This window comes from Temnothorax nylanderi, unplaced genomic scaffold, assembly GCF_030848795.1.
Source record: "Temnothorax nylanderi isolate EJ_2023f unplaced genomic scaffold, tnyl_v1.0 TNYL_tig0064_pilon, whole genome shotgun sequence".
NCBI classification, from domain to species: domain Eukaryota; kingdom Metazoa; phylum Arthropoda; class Insecta; order Hymenoptera; family Formicidae; genus Temnothorax; species Temnothorax nylanderi.
The window spans coordinates 799683-820930 of record NW_027249126.1 but is presented as its reverse complement, the minus strand read 5'-3'; the positions used below and the strand labels follow the sequence as shown (position 1 = coordinate 820930).

The 21248-nt window shown below is 37.5% G+C and overlaps 3 protein-coding genes across 4 annotated transcripts; 1 reads left to right on the top strand and 2 right to left on the bottom strand.

Annotated features, from left to right (window-relative positions):
* The first annotated feature begins 4422 nt into the window (after nucleotides 1–4422).
* Nucleotides 4423–7893, top strand: LOC139773591 (mitochondrial potassium channel ATP-binding subunit). Of its 2 annotated transcripts, XM_071708136.1 has the most exons (10): nucleotides 4427–4708; nucleotides 4990–5317; nucleotides 5401–5565; nucleotides 5651–6064; nucleotides 6149–6460; nucleotides 6539–6762; nucleotides 6835–7009; nucleotides 7101–7279; nucleotides 7340–7487; nucleotides 7573–7893. In XM_071708136.1, exons 1-10 carry the CDS (start codon nucleotides 4650–4652, stop codon nucleotides 7651–7653), a joined length of 2085 nt encoding a protein of 694 aa, XP_071564237.1. In that variant the 5' UTR covers nucleotides 4427–4649; the 3' UTR covers nucleotides 7654–7893. The 2 variants fall into 2 exon arrangements, with proteins under 2 accessions (XP_071564238.1, XP_071564237.1); XM_071708137.1 differs by lacking the exons at nucleotides 7340–7487; nucleotides 7573–7893 and having other exon boundaries at nucleotides 4423–4708; nucleotides 7087–7273.
* LOC139773537 (uncharacterized) lies at nucleotides 7503–12193 on the bottom strand (the record flags this gene model as incomplete). The annotated part of the gene is made up of 3 exons (XM_071708041.1): nucleotides 7503–9776; nucleotides 9907–11761; nucleotides 12035–12193. Coding segments are annotated over 3 exons (3774 nt in total), but the record flags the coding sequence as incomplete, so codon positions are not given.
* Nucleotides 12194–12649: 456 nt separating this feature from the next.
* Nucleotides 12650–14135, bottom strand: Bisc (TM2 domain-containing protein 1 biscotti). Its single transcript, XM_071708138.1, has 3 exons — nucleotides 13757–14135; nucleotides 13329–13410; nucleotides 12650–13230 (listed from the first exon to the last, which is right to left on the bottom strand). Exons 1-3 carry the CDS (start codon nucleotides 13953–13955, stop codon nucleotides 12954–12956), a joined length of 558 nt encoding a protein of 185 aa, XP_071564239.1. The 5' UTR covers nucleotides 13956–14135; the 3' UTR covers nucleotides 12650–12953.
* Between the last annotated feature and the right edge of the window lie 7113 nt (nucleotides 14136–21248).

The following is a 21248-nucleotide window of genomic DNA, read 5'->3' as shown; positions in this document are numbered from 1 at the left end:
ATTTTCCTACGAAAAATCTCTGCTCGCTCGCGATATTGGATTCTTATGCGAAGTACATTCCGATTTTGTACACGTATTACCAAATATTTTTGCACGCAAAATAACGCGCGTTTTCTTTATACCCGATACGATCTGGTTAAATGTGGAAATGTGTTATTCTTTAACTTTTGAGAGAATAAGAGCTTTGTTATGTTTAACTCTTCAACGCGCGCTTAAGCGTATCTTTTAACGCAAAATATGTGCACATTATTTTAATCGCTTTACGTTTACTCTGTTACCTAAATATTTTTTATATCGCATTAATATATTTTTGCTATTAAGATATTCTCTATATCCACATTCGTTTAATTCATTAAAAATTCTTAATTATTACAATATAAACGATAAACATACTTTGATATTCAATTCGCAGACCCACAGGAGGTCAATTAGAATCTAAATCTTCATAATCATTGTTGTAATATATAACATATATTAATACGAAATTAATTTAATATGATAAAAGATTTTCATTGATATAATAAAATTTTCTCTCCCATCACTTTTTATGGCTACTGTGCTGAACAAACAAAAAATCTCGGATTAGATCGTATATATATTAAAAAATATTAAAGCGACGATAAAGCGAACGATCGCAAATACCGCAAATCTGGGTTAAAAGGGCGACTTCGACTCGATGGCTTTTGTATTAGATACCGAGAGGAAGGGGTTTAATGTGAAGTTCCCGCCGTACGTTCTCGGAGTACGTTGAGTGCCGTAGATGACGCAAACTCGTTTGCAAGATATTCTTCCAGCATTCGTAAAGAGCATTCTTGAAAAACACGAGCGCTCTGACAACTTGCCGCCCTACTCGCAGATAAGTTATGAGAAAGAGGAGAGAACTATAACGGGGACTATCTCTCCCGTGGCATAGCATGCATAAGTATGAATAAACAATTTGTACAAAGTATAGGGTCGGAAATGGCACATCGATCTTTTCTAAATTTCAGCACGTACATAAAAGTTTTTTGAAAGCATTCCATATGTATTTTATAGTGGTAATTTCTTTTCGTCATTTGGGATTCTATTCTTATAATAAAATAAAGTATTGAAGAGATTTCTTTCTGTTAGTAAAAAGTTACTAGATTTTTCATAGGAAGTGTGAGAAGTAAAGTAAAAAGTAACAGATTATTATCACCGAATTTCTCCGCAACGAAATTTTCTCTCCCGCGCGTTATAGGGTATAACATCTAAAAGTCAAGTGGACAAAAAGGGCATCGATCCGGTATTCAACTGGACAGCAACGCTATTTCGTTAATTTTGAACGGTCGCAAAAGTTTCAGAAATGCATAACGTGAACTACACAAAGAGCAATTAAAATCAAAAAGCGCGCTAACGTTGATAATAATATCAAGTGGAGTTGAATAATAGTTATATGTCAAGTTATTTATCAATGTGTCATGTGATCTTCAGGCTTTTCATCTCCCTCTCTTCGCCGCACAATGCGAGACAAAATATTCAAAACGTAATGCTTAATTCTATTTATATTTAATTCTACAATCTATAATTAATTTTATAATTGCGGTGAATTGTCTTTTTAAAAGAATAGAAAGATCCAACTGACTCTAAAATTTATTCATCCCGCTTCAATACAGAGAATAATAAAACAACGATATCTTTCATAGCTGAATAGATATAAACGTAACGTAATCAACTCTACAATTAGTAGATGATTATTACCAAATTTCGAGTTTTTCAAAGCGAAGAAGAAAAATTAGTTTCGCGAGATATCTTTTCTTCGATATAGAAAAACCCCATCGAGTTTCAAATCAATTCGTCTGAATTAAACAATTGCGGAAATGAAAGAGGGACGCGTAGAGCGTTTCTTCACAGTCATTCTCATCTCGCCTGATCGAGCGATTTCCACACTGAGAAAAAAAAATATTTTAATCCAAAAAAATATTCATTAGGTGGTATCCTAACAACTTATTTACTTAATATAATACACGTATTTATTTAGAATTAGATATTTTTATTTAATTTAAATAAAAATATCCAATTCTAAATAAATATGTGTGAAAAGTAAGTAAATAAGCTTGTTGGGAGCCACCTAATAAATATTTTCTTCGATTTTTTTCTCAGTGCATCGCGCGAGAGCACGCGTACACACAAGCATTTAAATACTTATCCCCGTCGCGAGCACGGCGTTCAGCCGGCGGGAATTAAAGCGCGGAGTATATAGCGCTAATAGCCGCACGGGCAATTAAACGCGGCAAATACATAAATACACGTCATTAACTCGTCGCTCAAAGAGTTTGTCGGGGCGATTAGGTCCTTTAAGGCCCCAGCGCACGCCATTCATTCGGCGGGGAGCCGGGAGCCGTCCGTCCGCCCGTCGTCGAGGCGCAATTTTCGAGCCTTTCTCCGTCTCTCCGTGTATTAATTTACTGATCGAGGTTCGCTCTCCGTGGCCACTTTCTCTCGCGACGCGCAAAATATTTTACACGGGACGGGGGGGGGGGTGGTTCTCGGGGCCACGTGGCAAACTTCCGGGAGAAGTTGCAGGTAAAAAGAAAGAGCGGCGGTCATACAGACGGCTAAATTACAACCCTCCCTCCCGCCCCCGGACCCTCACCGGTAGATCTCTCGCGAAAATGTTCGCATCTATCGCAATATTCGCAATTATCGCAATAAACGATACGCGCGATTGCGATAATTTCGTCTTTCCGTCAAGCCAAATCGATCTTATCTAATGCTTATTTCTTTAGGGCGGCAGTGGTAGAGCGCCAGACTCGTAATCTGAGGGGACCAGGGTTCGAGTCCACCACTAGAGCCATGGAAAGTTTTTTCCGAAAGCTGCGCCCTCCGTGCAAGATTTAGGGCTCTTGTGCGGAGCAAACTGGGCTCCGTCTTTCGGAAAGAGACGTACGTTAAGCCGTTGGTCCAAAGGGTTAAGTGAAAGGAGACACGCATTTTTGGTCAAGTTTTGTATAGCCAGACAAAAGTATTCAGAAATTTAATGTAATAATTTCAGCGAAATTATTAGATATGTCCGATCGTGTACGATATATTAATCGCAGCTCATTCTTTCCGCGTCGAATTTCGAAATTTTTTTTTTTTACTCGTTTATTGACTCCCTTCAGAGAAGATGGACGTTGGTGTTTTAACACAATGTATGAAGGTTCAAACTTTAACGAAAGTAGCTTATGACGACGGAAATCAAAAGGATTATAAAAAACTTATTGCTAAAAATAAATGCAACATTGAATGGTATTAATCATACATTTGATAGACTGCCAGCATGTCTGAACGAAAATGTTCCTTGTATGCTTGTTGGCGCCGACGTGAGTCATCCCGAATCTAAAGATTCACCATCGATAACAGCGGTAACTGCAAGTATAGATAAATCCCCTTTTCGATATAATTGTTGCACTTCGACTTCAACAACCCAACGAAGAAATGATTTTAGATCTTGAAAAAATAATACCAACGCATCTTGGAGTCTATTACCGGGAAACAAAATGTTATCCATGGATAAAAAAAAAAGTCTTGTTAAGTCTTGTTTGATCTTTCGTTTTTTTTTTATTTTATACATAACTTGTGGAAATTGGCTTTCGCCGACTCCGTCTCGATAATAAACGATTCTCTTTGTATATTATCGAGACGGAGTTGGTGAAAGCCAGTTTCCACAAGTTATGCATTACGAAATAGAAGCGATAAAAAGAGCGGTTTTTACAGTCACTGGCGACAGAGATATTGAAAATTAATTGCTTGCAAGGCGTTTTGTATAGGGACACGTTCCCAACCCTTTATTCAATTCTCATATCCAACACTACCCTTCTCCTCTCACTTAACCGTTTGGACCAACGGCTTAACGTCTCTTTCCGAAAGACGGAGCCCAGTTTGCTCCGCACAAGAGCCTATCTTGCACGGAGGGCGCAGCTTTCGGAAAATAAATTCCAATGCTCTAGTGGGACTCGAGAACCTGGTTCTTCAGATTACGAGTCTGGCGCTCTACCACTAGACCGCACTGCCGACCCGGAGGGCGAATATTTTTTCCGCGAACAAGAGAATCTTGATCTTTACCTTGCAAGGACGCGAAGGTCGCAAAGTGGCCACGTTCGCCGCGAATCCGGTGTCTCCGTCCTGTTTGCTCCGGGCCCGCGCGATTGTCACAGCAGCGAGCCTCTCGGGGAGCCGCTTTCTTCGCGATTCCTCGCCGGGCACTGCCGAGAACAAGGCGTCGGGGATAAATTCGTTGTTTCAACTCGCCTCTACGCGAAATCACGAATTTCGAAACGCGCACTACGAGGAGAACTCCGAGTACGCGCTCGCGCGCGGCGCACAAACGAGCTGCTGGCCGAGCTGCGCCGCCTTCCGAGATGATACATCGAGAGCCATCTGTGAGAAGCTTACGAGACGCTCGACGGTCGCGCGTTGAAACATGGCGCCGCCCTTGGTCGCGATATTATTAGCCTAACCTTCTCTCGGTGTCCGAATCCGAATAAAAAGAGAATTCCGTCGTCGCGTCGTCTACGTGAAAATTATCGCGGTGATATTAATTGTGATGTATGTGGTCGCGAATTTAATAAACGCGAAGTATATACGAGATACGTGCCGGCGTAATTAATAGGTGTCAGTTTGATAATAATACGAATTATATCCTAAGGATGTCTGTGTTACGCGCTGCGTTATTCACTTGTCATAATAATAGCTCCACGATTTCAAGGTAATTAATATATTTAAATTATTTTTTTATTGTGCCTGACTGTGCCGCATAAATGTCTAAAGAATGTAAAAATGTATAAAAATTATTTATGTGTATTTACCTTTATTTTACTTTATTTCTCGTGCATAATGTTTTATTCATTCTATAATGATGTAATCTTTACTATACTTCATTTTTATAATAATAGATCAATTCTACATTATAGAATTAAGATTATTTAGTACAGTGATAACTTTTCACTTTAGATGATATTAAATCGGTTCTTATTAAATTAATTTCAGGTATTCCTTGCAGAAATGTGTTCTGCAAGGAAGGAGCCAAAATGTATGGGAAGCAGCAAAGCGTGAATTCACTAAAGTTACTCGAAGATGCGCCAGAGAAAATGTGAATGAGTCGAAGCTCTCCTCGTACATATTGAAATTCGGTGGACTTGGGATAACAACTGCTTGTCTTTTAAAGTCATGTAATCAAATTGTGTTTTGTAAAGAGGCCAGAAGGATAGGCGACATAAGTCCAGTCACTCCGAGCGAGCCTGAATTGACTTTTGAGTGGACAAAATTTTTTGAATATTTATACCCACATATCTGGTACTTGTTACTGGCACTATCAGTAAGTATTTATAAATGTGCAAAAGTACAATTAATAAATCTGATATTGTTGCAAATTACACACCGGCAATCCATACTTTGTAGAGCGCATTAATAGTAGCACTGTTAAACATACAAATACCGCAGTGCGTTGGAAGTGTCATTAATGTGCTGACTGAAATATGTCAGAACAAAAGTGATTCTGCAAAACATGTCATTCTGCAGCTCACTCAGCCAGCTTTCGTTTTGGGACGCATGTACTTTGCGCAAGTAAGATAATTAAAACAATATTCTTTTCCCAGTGTTTCTAAATTCCATACTTGTCTAATAAATTCTAATGTTTATCTTTCTATAGGCATTTTTTACCTTTATATATATTTATACTCTTTCACACGTTGGTGAAAGGGTCGCAGTGAGCTTACGTCAGGATTTGTTCAAGTCAATTATTATGCAAGACATAGCGTTTTTTGACAAAACACGCTCTGGTGAAATAGTAAGTCGATTGACCAGTGATATTCAGGATTTTAAAAGTTCATTTAAGACTTGCATTTCTCAAGGCTTGAGAAGCTTCACGCAAATTATCGGTTGTATCATCTCTGTAATAGTGATATCACCGCAACTGACCACTCTTGTGGTATTCAGTTTGCCCCCAATAATTTTTGTCGGTACTCTCCTGGGAAGGAGTTTGCGCAAGTTGTCGATGGAAGCGCAAAGTCAAGTCGCAAAATCTACTGCCGTGTGCGAAGAAGCCATACAAAATATCCGAACGGTACTTCAAATAAATGATCAACTAAAGTCTTACAAAAATTTTAATACCACACTCCTTACACTCGCTTTTTTTTTTCTTTATCAGGTGAGAGCTTTCGCCGCGGAGGAGAAAGAGGCGGAAATGTTTTACAAGGAGATTGAACGTTCGTCTGATTTATATGAACGATTAGGTTTCGGTGTAAGCTTCTTTCAAGCAGGGACGAATTTACTGCTCAACGGTATCTTACTGTCCACGTTATATTTTGGTGGGCAGTTACTCTCCACAGGACAATTGTCCCCGGGAAATCTCATGGCATTTTTAATGGCTACACAAACCATACAGAAGTCCTTAGGCCAGTTGTCGGTGCTCTTCGGGACCTTTGTCAGAGGACAAAGTGCGGGGGCCAGGGTTTTCCAGGTAATTTTTATTTAGATTATGCAGTTTTATTTATAAGAAAGAATTTATAAAGTAGGTATTATTGTCTCTTTCTTGTAGTACCTAGATATGCCGCCTTCGCCAATGATGACCGGTGGTGATGTAATTGCGGATAAATCCCTGGCAGGGAATATAGTTTTCAAAAACGTGACTTTTAGCTATCCCACTCGACCTAATTATGTCATTTTGGAAAATTTCAATTTACACATTCCCGCTGGAAAAACCGTGGCTATTGTCGGCACTAGCGGTAACGGTAAATCAACAGTGGCTGCATTATTAGAAAGGTACGATGACAATCATATTTTACTTAAAATTTATAAAAATTTATATGTATTACAGATTTATATGTGTTACAGATTTTATGACGTTGACGAAGGCTCCATTACTATTGACGGTCGAGATATCAGATCTCTTAACTCAAGTTATCTCAGAGGCAATGTTTTGGGTTATATAAATCAGGAGCCTACTTTATTTGCCACCAGTATCATGGAAAATATTAGGTACGGAAGACAAGACGCAACAGATGAAGAGGTAATAAAAGTATTGAAATTAATATGAGTATTACTGCATGAAATATTTTACTATTTTTAAATACTATTTTTAAATAGTTTAATCAATTTAGGTCATTGAGGCAGCTAAAGAAGCAAATGCGCACGAATTCATAACGAAATTCCCAGACAGCTACGCGACAGAAGTTGGAGAAAGAGGCACGCAGCTCTCTGGTGGACAAAAGCAACGGGTTGCTATCGCCAGAGCTTTGTTAAAACAACCGTCTATATTAATTCTGGATGAAGCAACAAGGTAGGAATAGCAATGAGATTGTGAGATTTGTTTTGGTGTTTATCTATTGTCTATGTTTAGCGCGTTGGACTATGAAAGTGAGAGAATCGTTCAAAAAGCAATTGAAAATGTTACGAGAGGCAGAACAGTGCTTGTAATCGCTCATAGGTTGAGTACCGTTAAAGGAGCTGACGTAATTGTCGTGTTACAACGTGGTATCATTGTGGAGGTATGCTTTAATCGATAAAATTAACATACCTTTATTAGGATCTTCATAGGTATATAATATATAAATAATATATATTTTTCCTTAGATGGGCACACATTCGGAATTAATTAAACGGAAAGGGGTATATCACACACTCGTTAACGAGCAAGAAAAAGAGAACATGTAAGAGTAATAAGACTTAGAATATGCAAATTATATTAGTACAAATGTGATTAATGTAAATCGGTAAGAAGGTATTATTTATTATTATATTTCCTCGTTTTGTAAAATAATTTCTTCTTTATATCTCGTTGGTTGTATAGGAAAATGGATTTATGTACTATGTATATGTGTTCTATTCATGACTACCTCAGAAACGGGAATCAAATTACGAATCATAATAAATTATTATTTTACCTACATATAATATTCATATCATATATACGCATGCACTTTTCAACGCTATATCTACATACTCTAACGAAAGTATATTATATATTATGAATTTATTTAAGATATATATTTATATTATTTATTTATAATTAGTATGTTATTCAGTGAAAGAAGCAGGTGCTTCTATGCTATCCTGACCATTTTGCATTACCAGATCTGTGTCTGAAATAGATGGATCTTGTATGGAAGGTATTGTAGTTGCAATATCCAGCGGTGCGGTTATTTCCTTCGAAATCAAAGTGGATCTCGGAGTCGGTGTTAAATATAAATCGTCAGTATTTTCAGGTGAATAGGTAGAAATACTTTCGACTTCATCCGGTGTAGATAAGCTGGTGTCTGCAAGTTTACTGTCTATCGAAGGAATAGCTTCAAGTGATCCTTCTGTAGTAAGCTGATCAATAGCTGTTTGTGATGGCAGAATCACAGGTGTCGACGTAGAGGATAATACATCAAAATCATCATTCCTCGGACTATCTGTGGTTGCTGGTATATAATCTAACGCTGATGTTAAATGCGGATCAACTACTTCAGTGTTGGAATTTGGTAATGTTACTGCACTATCATCTTTACTATAAATTTCTGTATTGAAATTCGATGCGTCCTCTTCGTTGTTTTTGTATGGTTCTGTAGGCGCATCTTGCATTTTTTCATCTATATTTGGTGATACTTCGCTGATTGGAGGGGATTCTGGTACGTCACTTATTGTTGGTGTCAAATACGGATCAACTGAATCTGTATCGAAATTCGATGGAATCACAGTACTGTCTTCGTTATTTTTATATTGTTCCGTAGGCACATCTTGCATTTTTTCATCTATATTCGGTGATACTTCGCTGATTGGAGGAGATTCTGGTACATCACTTACTGTTGATGCCAAATATGGATCAACTGAATCTGTATTGAAATTCGATGGAATTACAGCACTGTCTTCGTTATTTTTATATTGTTCCGTAGGCACATCTTGCATTTTTTCATCTATATTTGGTGATACTTCGCTGATTGGAGGGGATTCTGGTACGTCACTTATTGTTGGTGTCAAATACGGATCAACTGAATCTGTATCGAAATTCGATGGAATCACAGTACTGTCTTCGTTATTTTTATATTGTTCCGTAGGCACATCTTGCATTTTTTCATCTATATTCGGTGATACTTCGCTGATTGGAGGAGATTCTGGTACATCACTTACTGTTGATGCCAAATATGGATCAACTGAATCTGTATTGAAATTCGATGGAATTACAGCACTGTCTTCGTTATTTTTATATTGTTCCGTAGGCACATCTTGCATTTTTTCATCTATATTCGGTGATACTTCGCTGATTGGAGGGGATTCTGGTACGTCACTTATTGTTGGTGTCAAGTACGGATCAACTGAATCTGTATTGAAATTCGATGGAATCACAGTACTGTCTTCGTTATTTTTATATTGTTCCGTAGGCACATTTTGTATTTCTTCATTTATATTCGGTGATACGTCGCTGATTGGAGAGGATTCCGGTACATTACTTATTGTCGGTGTCAAGTACGAATCAACCGAATCTGTACTGAAATTCGGTGGAATCACAGCACTGTCTCCATCGTTTTTATATTGTTCTGTAGGCGCATCTTGAATTTTTTCATCTATATTCAATGATACATTTCTGATTGAAGGAGATTCTGGTATTTCACTTACTGTTGGTGCTGAGTACGAATCAATCGAATCTGTATTCAAATTCGATGGAATCACAGCACTATCTTCGTTATTTTTATATTGTTCCATAGGCACATCTTGCATTTTTTCATCTACATTCGGTGACACTTCGCTGATTGAAGGGGATTCTGGTACATCACTTACTGTTGATGCCAAGTATGGATCTGTATTGAAATTCGGTGGAATTACAGCACTGTCTTCGTTATTTTTATATTGTTCCGTAGGTACATCTTGCATTTTTTCATCTATATTCGGTGATACTTCGCTGATTGGAGAGGGATTCCGGTACATTACTTATTGTTGATGCCAAGTATGGATCTGTATTGAAATTCGGTGGAATTACAGCACTGTCTTCGTTATTTTTATATTGTTCCGTAGGTACATCTTGCATTTTTTCATCTATATTCGGTGATACTTCGCTGATTGGAGAGGATTCCGGTACATTACTTATTGTTGATGCCAAGTATGGATCTGTATTGAAATTCGGTGGAATTACAGCACTGTCTTCGTTATTTTTATATTGTTCCGTAGGTACATCTTGCATTTTTTCATCTATATTCGGTGATACTTCGCTGATTGGAGGGGATTCTGGTACATTACTTACTGTTGGTGCTGAGTACGAATCAATCGAATCTGTATTCAAATTCGGTGGAATTACAGCACTGTCTTCGTTATTTTTATATTGTTCCGTAGGTACATCTTGCATTTTTTCATCTATATTCGGTGATACTTCACTGATTGGAGGAGATTCTGGTACATCACTTATTGTTGGTATCGAGTACGAATCAACTGAATCTGTATTGAAATTCGGTGGAATCACAGCACTGTCTTCGTTAATATATTGTTCCGTAGGCGCGTCTTGCATTTTTTTATCTATATTCGGTGATACATCGCTAATTGGAGGGAATTCTGGTGCATTTATTGCTGGTGCCGGATCAATTGCTTCGGTGTTGAAATTTGATAGCGTCATTGTGCTGTCTTCGATATTTTTATACTGTTCTGTGGTTACATCCTGTGTTGCTTTATTTAATTTTGATAATATGTAGCTGCCCGAAGAGAACGGTGCCGTGTCAGTTGTCTCACTGTCCACGTCAGCATTTGCACGATACTCCGGTTTGATTGAGGTCATAGAAGTCGTGATAGAATGCGGTGCATCATTGAGTTCTGTCGTTGATGGCGTGATCCGTAATCCTAATAATGACGATGATCCGTTCTCCTCGTTTTGTCCTTCGTCAGATGTTTTTTGCACAGGTTCAGGCAGATTCGGAACTTGGCTGTGCATTATCTCTTCGTTAATACCGTCAGGAACTAAAACTTCTTTGACTGAATCTGATACTTCCATATTGCTATCATTATCGTTATTCTCTAACAGTGTGCCTGTTATACTTCCAGGGGTAGTAATAATAATATCATCATAAATTTTAGAATTTACATTTTCCTTCTTTTCTACAATAGGATCGTCTACGCTGGCTGTACTTTCATCGAGTATTTCAGAAGTTTCTTTTACATTTCTTTCTTCAGCTTCATCGACACTTGGCGATTCCACATTCTCGCCCGGCGCATCCGGAACACAGACTGTATCCACCGAGTTATTGTTCTGGCAGTCCGGCACAACGTTGCAGACTCCTCTGTCCACTTGATATCCCGTGTTCTGTGGACACTTGAAAACGCTCTGATAGAATCGATGTCCGTTCGTGTCGCACGTGTAAAACATGGAACAGTGGCCGAGCACGGGAAATCGGCCAGATCTCGTGCAGCTTGGCACTCTAACGCGATCGAAATACATGTAGCTGTCTGGTGGAATAATATTGGGAGTTAGCTTGCTTGAATCGTAATAGACACATCGTTGCAGACGATTGTCGAAGATCTGCCTGCTCGCACACTGCGCTAGGATTGATTTACCGCGTTTGCAGATGTGATAATACAGAGAGCTCTTGCAATGCGGCTTCAAGACGTTGAGGCCACAGGATCGTCTGTTTTCAACGTGAAGCACCTTGCCGCCTCCTGGCACGCCCAGGCAACGTCCTTCCTCTTGATCATAGTACTGATTTAACTTGCAACAATGTATACTTTCAATAAAGGGCTTAATTGTTCGTCGACGCCGGATTACCTGCAGTTCCACAGCGTTTCTTTCTGTATCATCAGTGTACTGCAAAAATGATTCCTTCGATATAAAGATTAACACAGTAAAGTGAACATAATGCTTAATAAAATTTACACCTTATTATTTGAAAAATAAATGTAATATATATAAAAAATAATATATTCGCAATTTATATATTTTTTTAATATACTTCAAAATTTCAATAATGCTTCTTTTGTTAGATTCACAAACTTCCCTTGAAATGTATTCTAGTTTTATTCTGTTCTTAAAAATTAGATGTTTAGATATGTATTGCAGTATGATGATAAAATTGCTTACTCCAGAATTGCTCGACGAATGATATACTATCGCAATTAATAGTGAAATTCCGAGCGGTAGAAGTAGAGTCTTCATAGTTGAAGTGATCGTACGAAGCGGCTCGTTTCTCAACCGACGTGTCGTCCCGAATACCGATTTAATAAAACGCGTCTGTCTTTTCAATCATGAGGGGATAACTTTAAAGAGCTCGTCGTGGAGGTGTGCAGATTTATATATTTTCATATCGGAAACGTGCCGGTTAATATGTACAAAAGGCGAAATGACAAAGAATCTTCGGTCGGCATCGTCTCAGGATTTCCGAGAACGCGAGATGTTCGTGCGCGAAACGCCGTTACCGAGCTGACCGCACGAAAATAAAGGATTAACGGGAGCAATAATAATGAACGCTTCTTGCTTTCGCATTTATATCAGAGGAACGAGAGATTGGGAGCAAATGCGGGATCGCACGAATCGAATTACGTCGGTGCATCGACATTACAAAGTATATAGCTTACAGTCTCGCGATAAATCGCTCAAGGCCGACTGAGTCATAATTGCGGTATTCGACAGTTTGATATTTGTGTTCTGAGAAGAACTCCGGTCGGAATTGCAAGGCATAACGAACGACGGAGAGCCTTTGAAATAAAAACAAAGTTTATTATTAAATTATATCAATTGACAATACGTAAATCAGTAGTAAATCTTTATATATACAGTGTTTTTCGTTGAGAGAGACGAATATCTACAAGTTAACGTTCGGCTTATCTATTAGAATAGAATACAAAGATTAATTTACGTTGAAATATATATAAAACGAAATAGGAGACTCCATTCTAGGATTTATACATCGTTGCTCGCGACAGAAGCAGAGGCTATTATACAATTATATATATTTTTTAGAGAAGTCGTCATTCATGCGCTTCGGGTATGACGGTTTCTCTCAGCAGTCATATTGTGGCACTCTGTACGTAAAATTGTTGCTCCTTATGATGTTAATTCCGGCACCGTAATATGGCATCACGTAGTGCGAACCGTCCGCCGGTCCTACGATTTGCGTGGCTATCAGAATCACGTCAGCAAACTGGCCAAGGAAGAGAAATCCCAGCGTGCTCAGCTTGAGCAGGCCCAGGGCGGGATATCCAAGGTAAAATCGATCCGCGCCGAACATACCGAGAAATATCGACAGCAGCAACGACGTCTCAAAGGAATATCCATTTCTGAAAGCGATAATTCTAACGTGAATATCCAGAAATCTTATAACAAATCTGAGGTACTTAATTTATGCGCATCCAAGACATCCAAAAGTCACACTTACGTCCATTTGCATGGTATATCCTTCTTGAACGTATTATTCTTTGTTTCTATGCAGATGAGGCGATCGGCAGCTAGACACAGCACTGTTGAAAATAAGAAATTACGTTTAGTTTCGTCAGAATTATTGTTTCGAGGATTCGCTCGCTCTCGCAAACCGTTATTTCCGAATATACGACAAATATGAGAGAAAACATTCACAGCGCAATGCAAAACAAAGGATTACAAACAGAACAAGACAACTGCTCCAACTGTCTACGTTTTACTTTTTTTGGAACGCGGGAAAATACGTGGCTGTCTCGCTTTGTAAAAGTATATGAAACGCCGAAAAACACACAAAGATGCGAAAGTGCGAAAGAACGTAACGCGGAGGAAAGATTGAGGTTAGAAACACCGAGAGATTCTGCCGTTCGAGAGGTAGAGCCCCTATACCTTTGGCCTTGTTCTCCTTGGTGCAGCCGCGCGGTTGCTGCGTCTTCGGATCTATGAAATCATAATCGGGATGAGGACAGATGTACTGCCCCATTCGTAGGTTATTGCAGTCGACCTCGTACGTGTCCGCGCCATCGCACAGCGCGATCACCGGGAGGAGGACGAGCAGCCCGTTAAGAAGTCGCGCCGAATGGGACATGCCGTCTCATTTTACGCGACGTTTACTTCGGCAACCACCGCGACATTGCCCGTCGCTTCCACGATCACGAGACGACGGACGACGACGTTTCGGACGTTTGCATCCTCGTGTTTTGAAACGTCAGTCGGAGTCGGAGAAACGGAGACTGTCGGGCGAGCCGTTCCGCGCGCATCGACGGAGTCGCCGCCAATTGTCATGCCCATGAGACAGTTCTTCAAACTACCCGCTGTGGATAAAATTACCCTCGCGTATGATAACAGCGAGAACCGATATATAGGCACGTCACGCTGATACACAAAATATTATTCCTGTTATTAGGAAAGCAGGACAGCAAGGAGGAAACACAAGATTACCACTTCATATAGTCCAATTTCTGCCTTATTAGTATATCCTTGTAATAGCGACATTCAGCCTTCGATAATGAGAATTTCGGCGGATAAACGTAAAAGAATAAATTAGCAATAAACGAGCATCTATATTACAAAACCATGCAATGATTTAAAATTTGAAAAGATTATGCTTCGCACAAAGTCAAGAGAAACGAATCGCTGTTGGAGTACTTAGGCGTATGGAGACGCAGCGTCTCGTCGATGCAAACTGACTTTCACGTCGATTTGTCATTATGCAACACCGTTTTAAAGCCTTTTACTGTCTAATTTAGTACGAGAAACCATGCATTGCGTTTATGGACATATATAAATATTAACTGTATATTAAATGTATTTCTTTAGATTCATCTAGGTAGTGTCGCGCGTCGTTGTTCGGAGCGTCGCGTCGTCCGTCGGCATTTGGAGCTCTCTCTTTCTCGTCGACTAGCATTATGCAACAACATTCTGAAACGTTTTATCGTCTGGTTCTTCTCGAGAGAGCATACCTTGCACTAAAGCCCTCACAATATGATATATTTCTTGCGATTCGTTCAGAATCATTCGTGGCATTTCGGAGTTTCTATTTTCCCGCCGCGGAGCGTCGCGCGACGCTATTCACAGTTCCCTTTTTCTCGCTGGCTAGCATTATGCAACAACATTCTAAAACCTTTTATCGTCTAATTACATTCGAGAAAGCATGCCTCGCATTAAAGGGCACATAACAATATTGAAATGAACGTATTTCTCGAGATTCGTTCAGTCGTTCGTCGCATTTCAGAACTTCGACTTTCTCGCCGAGCGACGGCACTCGTCGCTATCTTTTTCCCGTTGTCTAGCATTATGCAGCAGCATTCCAAAACTCTTTATCGTCTAATATTGCTTGAGAGAGCATGCCTCGTATTGAAGGACACATAGCAATGTTAACATAAATGTATTTCTTGAGATTCAGTCGGTGCGTCGCGTATCGTATTTCGGAGCTCCGAACTTGTCGTCCAACGCCGCCCGCGTCGACACTCGCAGCTACCTTTTTCTCTTTGTCTAGCATTATGCAACACCATTTTAAAACTCTTTAGCGTCTAATTACATCTGAGAGAGTATGCTTCGCATTAAAGGACACATAGCATTGATAAAATGAAAGTATTTCTCGAGATATATCCAATGTTGTTTGTTGCATTTCAGAACTTCTACCTTTCCACCGAGCACGAGCACACTGCATTTGCAGGTTTTAGATTAATGTTGTATAATTGTGACAAGAACGGCGGAAAGAAAATACTAATCGTTTCGATGACGATGGGTAATAAGTGAAGGTATAGGCGTGCCGCTGCTCGAATACCTACTGCAACCTTCTCGCTCATCATGCTTCCCGCGTAACAGGAGCGATTTCTGAGGAATTAAAGATGACTCTAAACGCGAGTTCTCGCTTTTCTCATAACTGAAAATTCTTTTCATAATTTTTATGATCTTTATTCAAGCGTCTTACCGAATGGATAATATATTTCTCGCTATTACTTAATAATAATAACTTAATATTAATATGTATTGTTTATTAAATTAGTAATGTATTTATTTATTACTTTTTTTATTACTTTTCTTATATGTATATGTATAAATAATTTAAGCTGCGAATACACAGTGCTCGTGTTCGGCGAAAAGGTGGAAGCTCCGAAATGCGACAAACGACATTGAACGAATGTCGAGAAATATATTTATGTATATTAACAATGATATGTGTTCTTTGATGCAAGAAAAACTCTTCCGAACAAGCTTAAACGCTAAAAAGTTTTAAAATGCTACTGCATAATATGCTAGCCAACGAAAAAAAGGAAACTACGAATGCCGTCGCTCGTGCTCGGCAGAAATTAAAACGGTCCGAAATGCGATAAAACGACACGGGACTAATCTCAAGAAATACGTTCATCTTATCATTGTTATGTGTCCTTTAATTAATGTGAGGCATGCTCTCTCGAACAAGATTGAACGATAAAGGTTCGAGTTATAAAATGCATTTGCATAATGCATAACCAACGATTAATACATTCTTATATACCTCAGCAACCACCACAGATATCAACATCATTCAACAATGACATAAAATATATTGTAATTAGCGCTAATGTGATTGCAATATCATTAATAATACATCTCACATTAGGGAGGAAGCTGTGACAGCGTAAACGACGCTGCTTTGGAAGCAGGCCACTCGCTACTTCAAATAAACCTTTAAAAATCAGTTAGCCAAAACATCAAAATATTCATGAGTTTTGCGATAGACGTTGCCGTGCACGCCGCGCGCCGGCATTCCCGGACTCGGCGATCTAGGTCAAGGGCAATTTAGAAAGTAGGTCAATGTACAGCTCGTGACAAAAGTGTCCCGTCCGCGCCGCTCACCGCTCAAGCAAGGTCAAGGCCATGTGTCGTTGGCTTGGCGCGAGAAAGTCTTCCCTATGCGTTTATCGCAAATATCTGGGCAACCACCGAAGATATAGAGATGATTCAAAAAGGACTGTTTAGTTTATACTCTGCGCTACTGGAATATCTCGATTTTGTTACTAACAATTACGTCCTTCCGTTTATTTAACATGATAAAGCGCGCGCGTGCCGTAAAGATCGAGCGACAAATGATTTCTGACTTTCATAAACGCTTATATCTCGGCAACCGTAAATGATAGAAAGATGATTAAAAAAAGACTTTGTACTTCGTACTTTGCTCTATTGGTATTACTCAATTGTATTACTTGCAATTATGTACTTTCGTTTATTAAAGCAATAAAGCGCGACAAGGTCAAAAGAATAACACACCTCGCCGCACTCATCATTTTCATTAAACGTTTATATCTCGGCAATCGTAAAAGACAGAAAGATGATTTAAAAAGCACTTTTTAGATCATGCTCTACTCTATTAGAATTGCTCACTTTTATTATTGGCAATTATTTATTTCCGTTTATTAAGACGAGAAAGCGCGCAAAATCTTAAGGATTCGGGCGCCAAGCGATTTTTTATTTTCATTAAACGCTTATATCTCGGCAACCGTAAATGATAGAAAGATGATTAAAAAAAGACTTTGTACTTCGTACTTTGCTCTATTGGTATTACTCAATTGTATTACTTGCAATTATGTACTTTCGTTTATTAAAGCAATAAAGCGCGACAAGGTCAAAAGAATAACACACCTCGCCGCACTCATCATTTTCATTAAACGTTTATATCTCGGCAATCGTAAAAGACAGAAAGATGATTTAAAAAGCACTTTTTAGATCATGCTCTACTCTATTAGAATTGCTCACTTTTATTATTGGCAATTATTTATTTCCGTTTATTAAGACGAGAAAGCGCGCAAAATCTTAAGAATTCGGGCGCCAAATGATTTCTGATTGATCTGACTCTGCTGATTCAGGAAACGTTTTTATCGTGATTTTTTTTTATTCAATAACGTTTTAAAACATTTTATTTTAAAATCTTTAAATTGCATATTGTTTATTAGCATAAAGGTATAAACAACGTACTATTAATATTTTTAATATATCTTAACCAAGATCCGACGGCGACAGTAATTACTACTGATAGGATATTATTACATACTCGTATATTAAATCAACAAGACAGCAATTGTTCGTATACCGATCAAATAGATTTTGCAATATATACGAAGATTCTCCTGATTATAAAATAATACCTGTAATATTTAATTTGTGTTTATTAATTAATGAAACAAACTGTTTCCTATAAAACCACAAAGTATATTTCGTTGGATAAAACATTCATTACAGTTACAGTTGATTTCAATTTGTTATCGTCTTATTGTTAATTTTGCAATATACACATATATCGCTTATGCGTACGCGTGAATTATATGTACATAGATATCACATGAGCAAATGTTATTAATAAATACATGTTAATTTAATGAACAATAAATATTAGTATTAAATTATTATTAAGTAATAGCGAGAAATGTATTATGCATTCGTTAAGACACTTGAAAGATCATAAAAATTATGAAAATAATTTTCGGTTATGAGAAAAGCGAGAACTCGAGTTTAGAGTCGTCTTTAATTCCTCAGAAATCGCTCCTGTTACGCGGGGAGCATGATGAGCGAGGAAGTTGCAGTAGGTATTCGAGCAGCGGCCCGAGTCTATAATTCCTCAGAAATCGCTTCTGTTACGCGGGAAGCATGTTGAGCGAGGAGGTTGCAGTAGGTATTCGAGCAGCGGCCGGGCGCGCCGGGCGCGCGACGAGGATGCCCCGCCTACGGCCAATCAGAGCGCGGGCAGTTACGCTGGAAGGGGCAGCAGGCCTCCACGCGCTGACCAATGACCGCGACGATACGAGGAAGCAATGTGGGGAGGCAACAGCCTCGCTCGGAATACCTACTGCAACCTCCTCGCTCATCATGCTTTGCTGATACATCAGGAGTAAATTTCCGAGATTTCGCGGTGCGAAACCTGAGTTTCGCCTACTTTATCATCCGAATTAATTCTTCTATTAATTTTTATTATCTTCTAATGTCTTCGCTGATGCATAATTAAATTCTTGCTATTTTTAAATTATAGTTTAAGATTAAAATAACCAATTTATTTAATTATTACTATATTTATTAATTATATGTATATGTACATACACATATGTATATTATGTTTAAACGTTAAATAACTACTTGCGTAAACTATTTCACTAATTCGCTAAAAACGACAAATTGAAATATGCTGTATAAATGGTTTTTTTTATAAGAATAATAGCAAATTACTTAATATATCTTAAATTAGTTTGCAAAACAACAGATTTGTTTGATAAATTAATAATTAGTGTTCATTACTTTATTAAACGAATAAACAAATTTATTACGAAGTGTGACTATATTCATTGTCAGATCTCTTGCTAAAATGCATAAGAAGCATTACCAAACAAACGCAGATGCGATTATTTTATTGAAAGAAACAGATTTCTCGAAAATTGTTTAGCTTTTCAAGTTATGCTTATGACGCTTATGTTATCTGACGTCATCTTAACAAATTACACATATATTTTCAGATTATAATTTAAATTCGCGTCATTGTTCTTTTGTTTCGTTGTTAAATGCGCAAAAAAAAAACGCAAACGTGAACGTAAATGCGAATCTAAAATTGCTGTAAATATCACGAAGATTATCGGAATATCTATATGGATTTTAGCAAGTGTCCACAGAAATATCTAATCGACGTACGAATAGCAGATACTTCGAAAGATTAAAATTTGAACACATTTTATCTATGTAACAAAAATTAGAAACAATTTAAAACTCTGCGAGATAATTCATGGAATTAATATGTGTACAATTGACATATTATTTCTAACTCAATTTGATTTATGATTTATCCAATATCGTTCTAATATTAAATCACGTCGCTCATTACGACTGGAATAAACATCAGTTGATTACATATTGTCGTACGATGTAAACGTGGTAGATTGAATTGTCAAGATTGAAAAGTTTTCAATATTATATAATAAAGCATTTTTAATGTATAAAAATATATGTAAAGTGCAAAAGATATTGCTGATGGATAATCTTTTCCCTGATTTTTATATCAAACGATTGCATTCGCCGTAAAAGTAATTAAAAGTAATTAAAAGTAATTAATAAAAGTATAATTAATTTCATTTGTATGATGTACCTTGCACGCATTTTTTATAAACGACAAGGAAGTTTGACAAACTAATTAAATGCAAGTAATACGCGCGCATTCTCCCGCGGAAACTATAATATATAAAATGAATATAGAAATAGTGTATTAATATGCATGCGATAAACTGGTTACTCTCGAGTAATATACTTTTTGGAAAACGCGGTAGAGATGGCTGATGGTTCTTATCGCGATGCACTTAGTGGAAAATGTAATTTATTACGAACTTCGAGACAGAAAATTACCATCAATAATTAATTATCTGCTAGATAAGCAAATAAGTAGAGCATACTGTGTTTCGAAATAGTGCGCACGAAATGCCGTTACGATGTATTTCGTTGAATAAAATTTACCCGACAAAGAGTCATATATTGCCTAATTATTTGTTAATTTATATTAATTTAATTTTTTCAATTTAATAAAGAAAAATATTATTTTGTAGATAAGACATCAAAAAATAATAGTTTGGCTTGAGACGAAGGAATTGTCGAAAGAGATGTAAAACAGAAGTTCTTCGCTGATAAAATTAAACTGTGACGATTTGTGAAAACACATACAACTATACATATATCCATTAATCATCCATGTCCATTAATAGGATGCAATTCCTATGGTTGGTCTTGTTACGTTAGAAAAGCTACAGATACCATGTGGCTTCCTGAGACATTTAGCAAAAATACGCGTCTACCTCAGTTTGTTTTTCCAGAAAGTCAAGGACTGAAGTGTCAGTATATTTTCGTAAGTTCCACTTCCGGAAGCTAAAAACGAAAAAGGATCCTTCATTCGCTAACACACATTCACTTCCGTAAATTTTGATACGTTAGGTAACAAAACTCTATCTATTTATACATATGTATGTGTATACAATAATTATATACATATATATATCTATTGCACATATATTTTTATCTTTAATAATTTCTATTTTTTATTATTTTATTATTTTCGAATATTTCAAAATATTTTATATTGTTTTGTATAAATGCAGTAACATTATTTGAATACATATATCATAGCAACATTTATGTTGAATTTAGATTCTTATAAATATGTATCATGTGGTGAGATTTTTTTAACAGACATACTATTATAATTTTACTAAATTATTTAGCTATATGTTAAAATTATATTTCAATATTTATATGTACATATATTACTGCCATATGAAGAAACTTAAAATGTTACCTGTGACAAAAATCGCGTTTACCAGTACGAGAAGCCAGTTTTGCGTGTCTAAACTCTAAATTTTAGCATCAGAATTTT

Bases quoted from the DNA above. Each gene is read 5' to 3' on its own strand.
- LOC139773591 (XM_071708136.1), top strand. From the start codon at position 4,650: ATGTCTGTGTTACGCGCTGCGTTATTCACTTGTCATAATAATAGCTCC. The intron at 4,709-4,989 runs GTAATTAATATA...AATTAATTTCAG, and splicing joins AATAGCTCCACGATTTCAAG to GTATTCCTTGCAGAAATGTG. The intron at 7,488-7,572 runs GTATGCTTTAAT...ATTTTTCCTTAG, and splicing joins AACGTGGTATCATTGTGGAG to ATGGGCACACATTCGGAATT.
- Bisc (XM_071708138.1), bottom strand. From the start codon at position 13,955: ATGTCCCATTCGGCGCGACTTCTTAACGGGCTGCTCGTCCTCCTCCCG. The intron at 13,411-13,756 runs GTATAGGGGCTC...TATTTTCAACAG, and splicing joins CAAGGAGAACAAGGCCAAAG to TGCTGTGTCTAGCTGCCGAT. The intron at 13,231-13,328 runs GTAAGTGTGACT...TATCGCTTTCAG, and splicing joins GATATACCATGCAAATGGAC to AAATGGATATTCCTTTGAGA.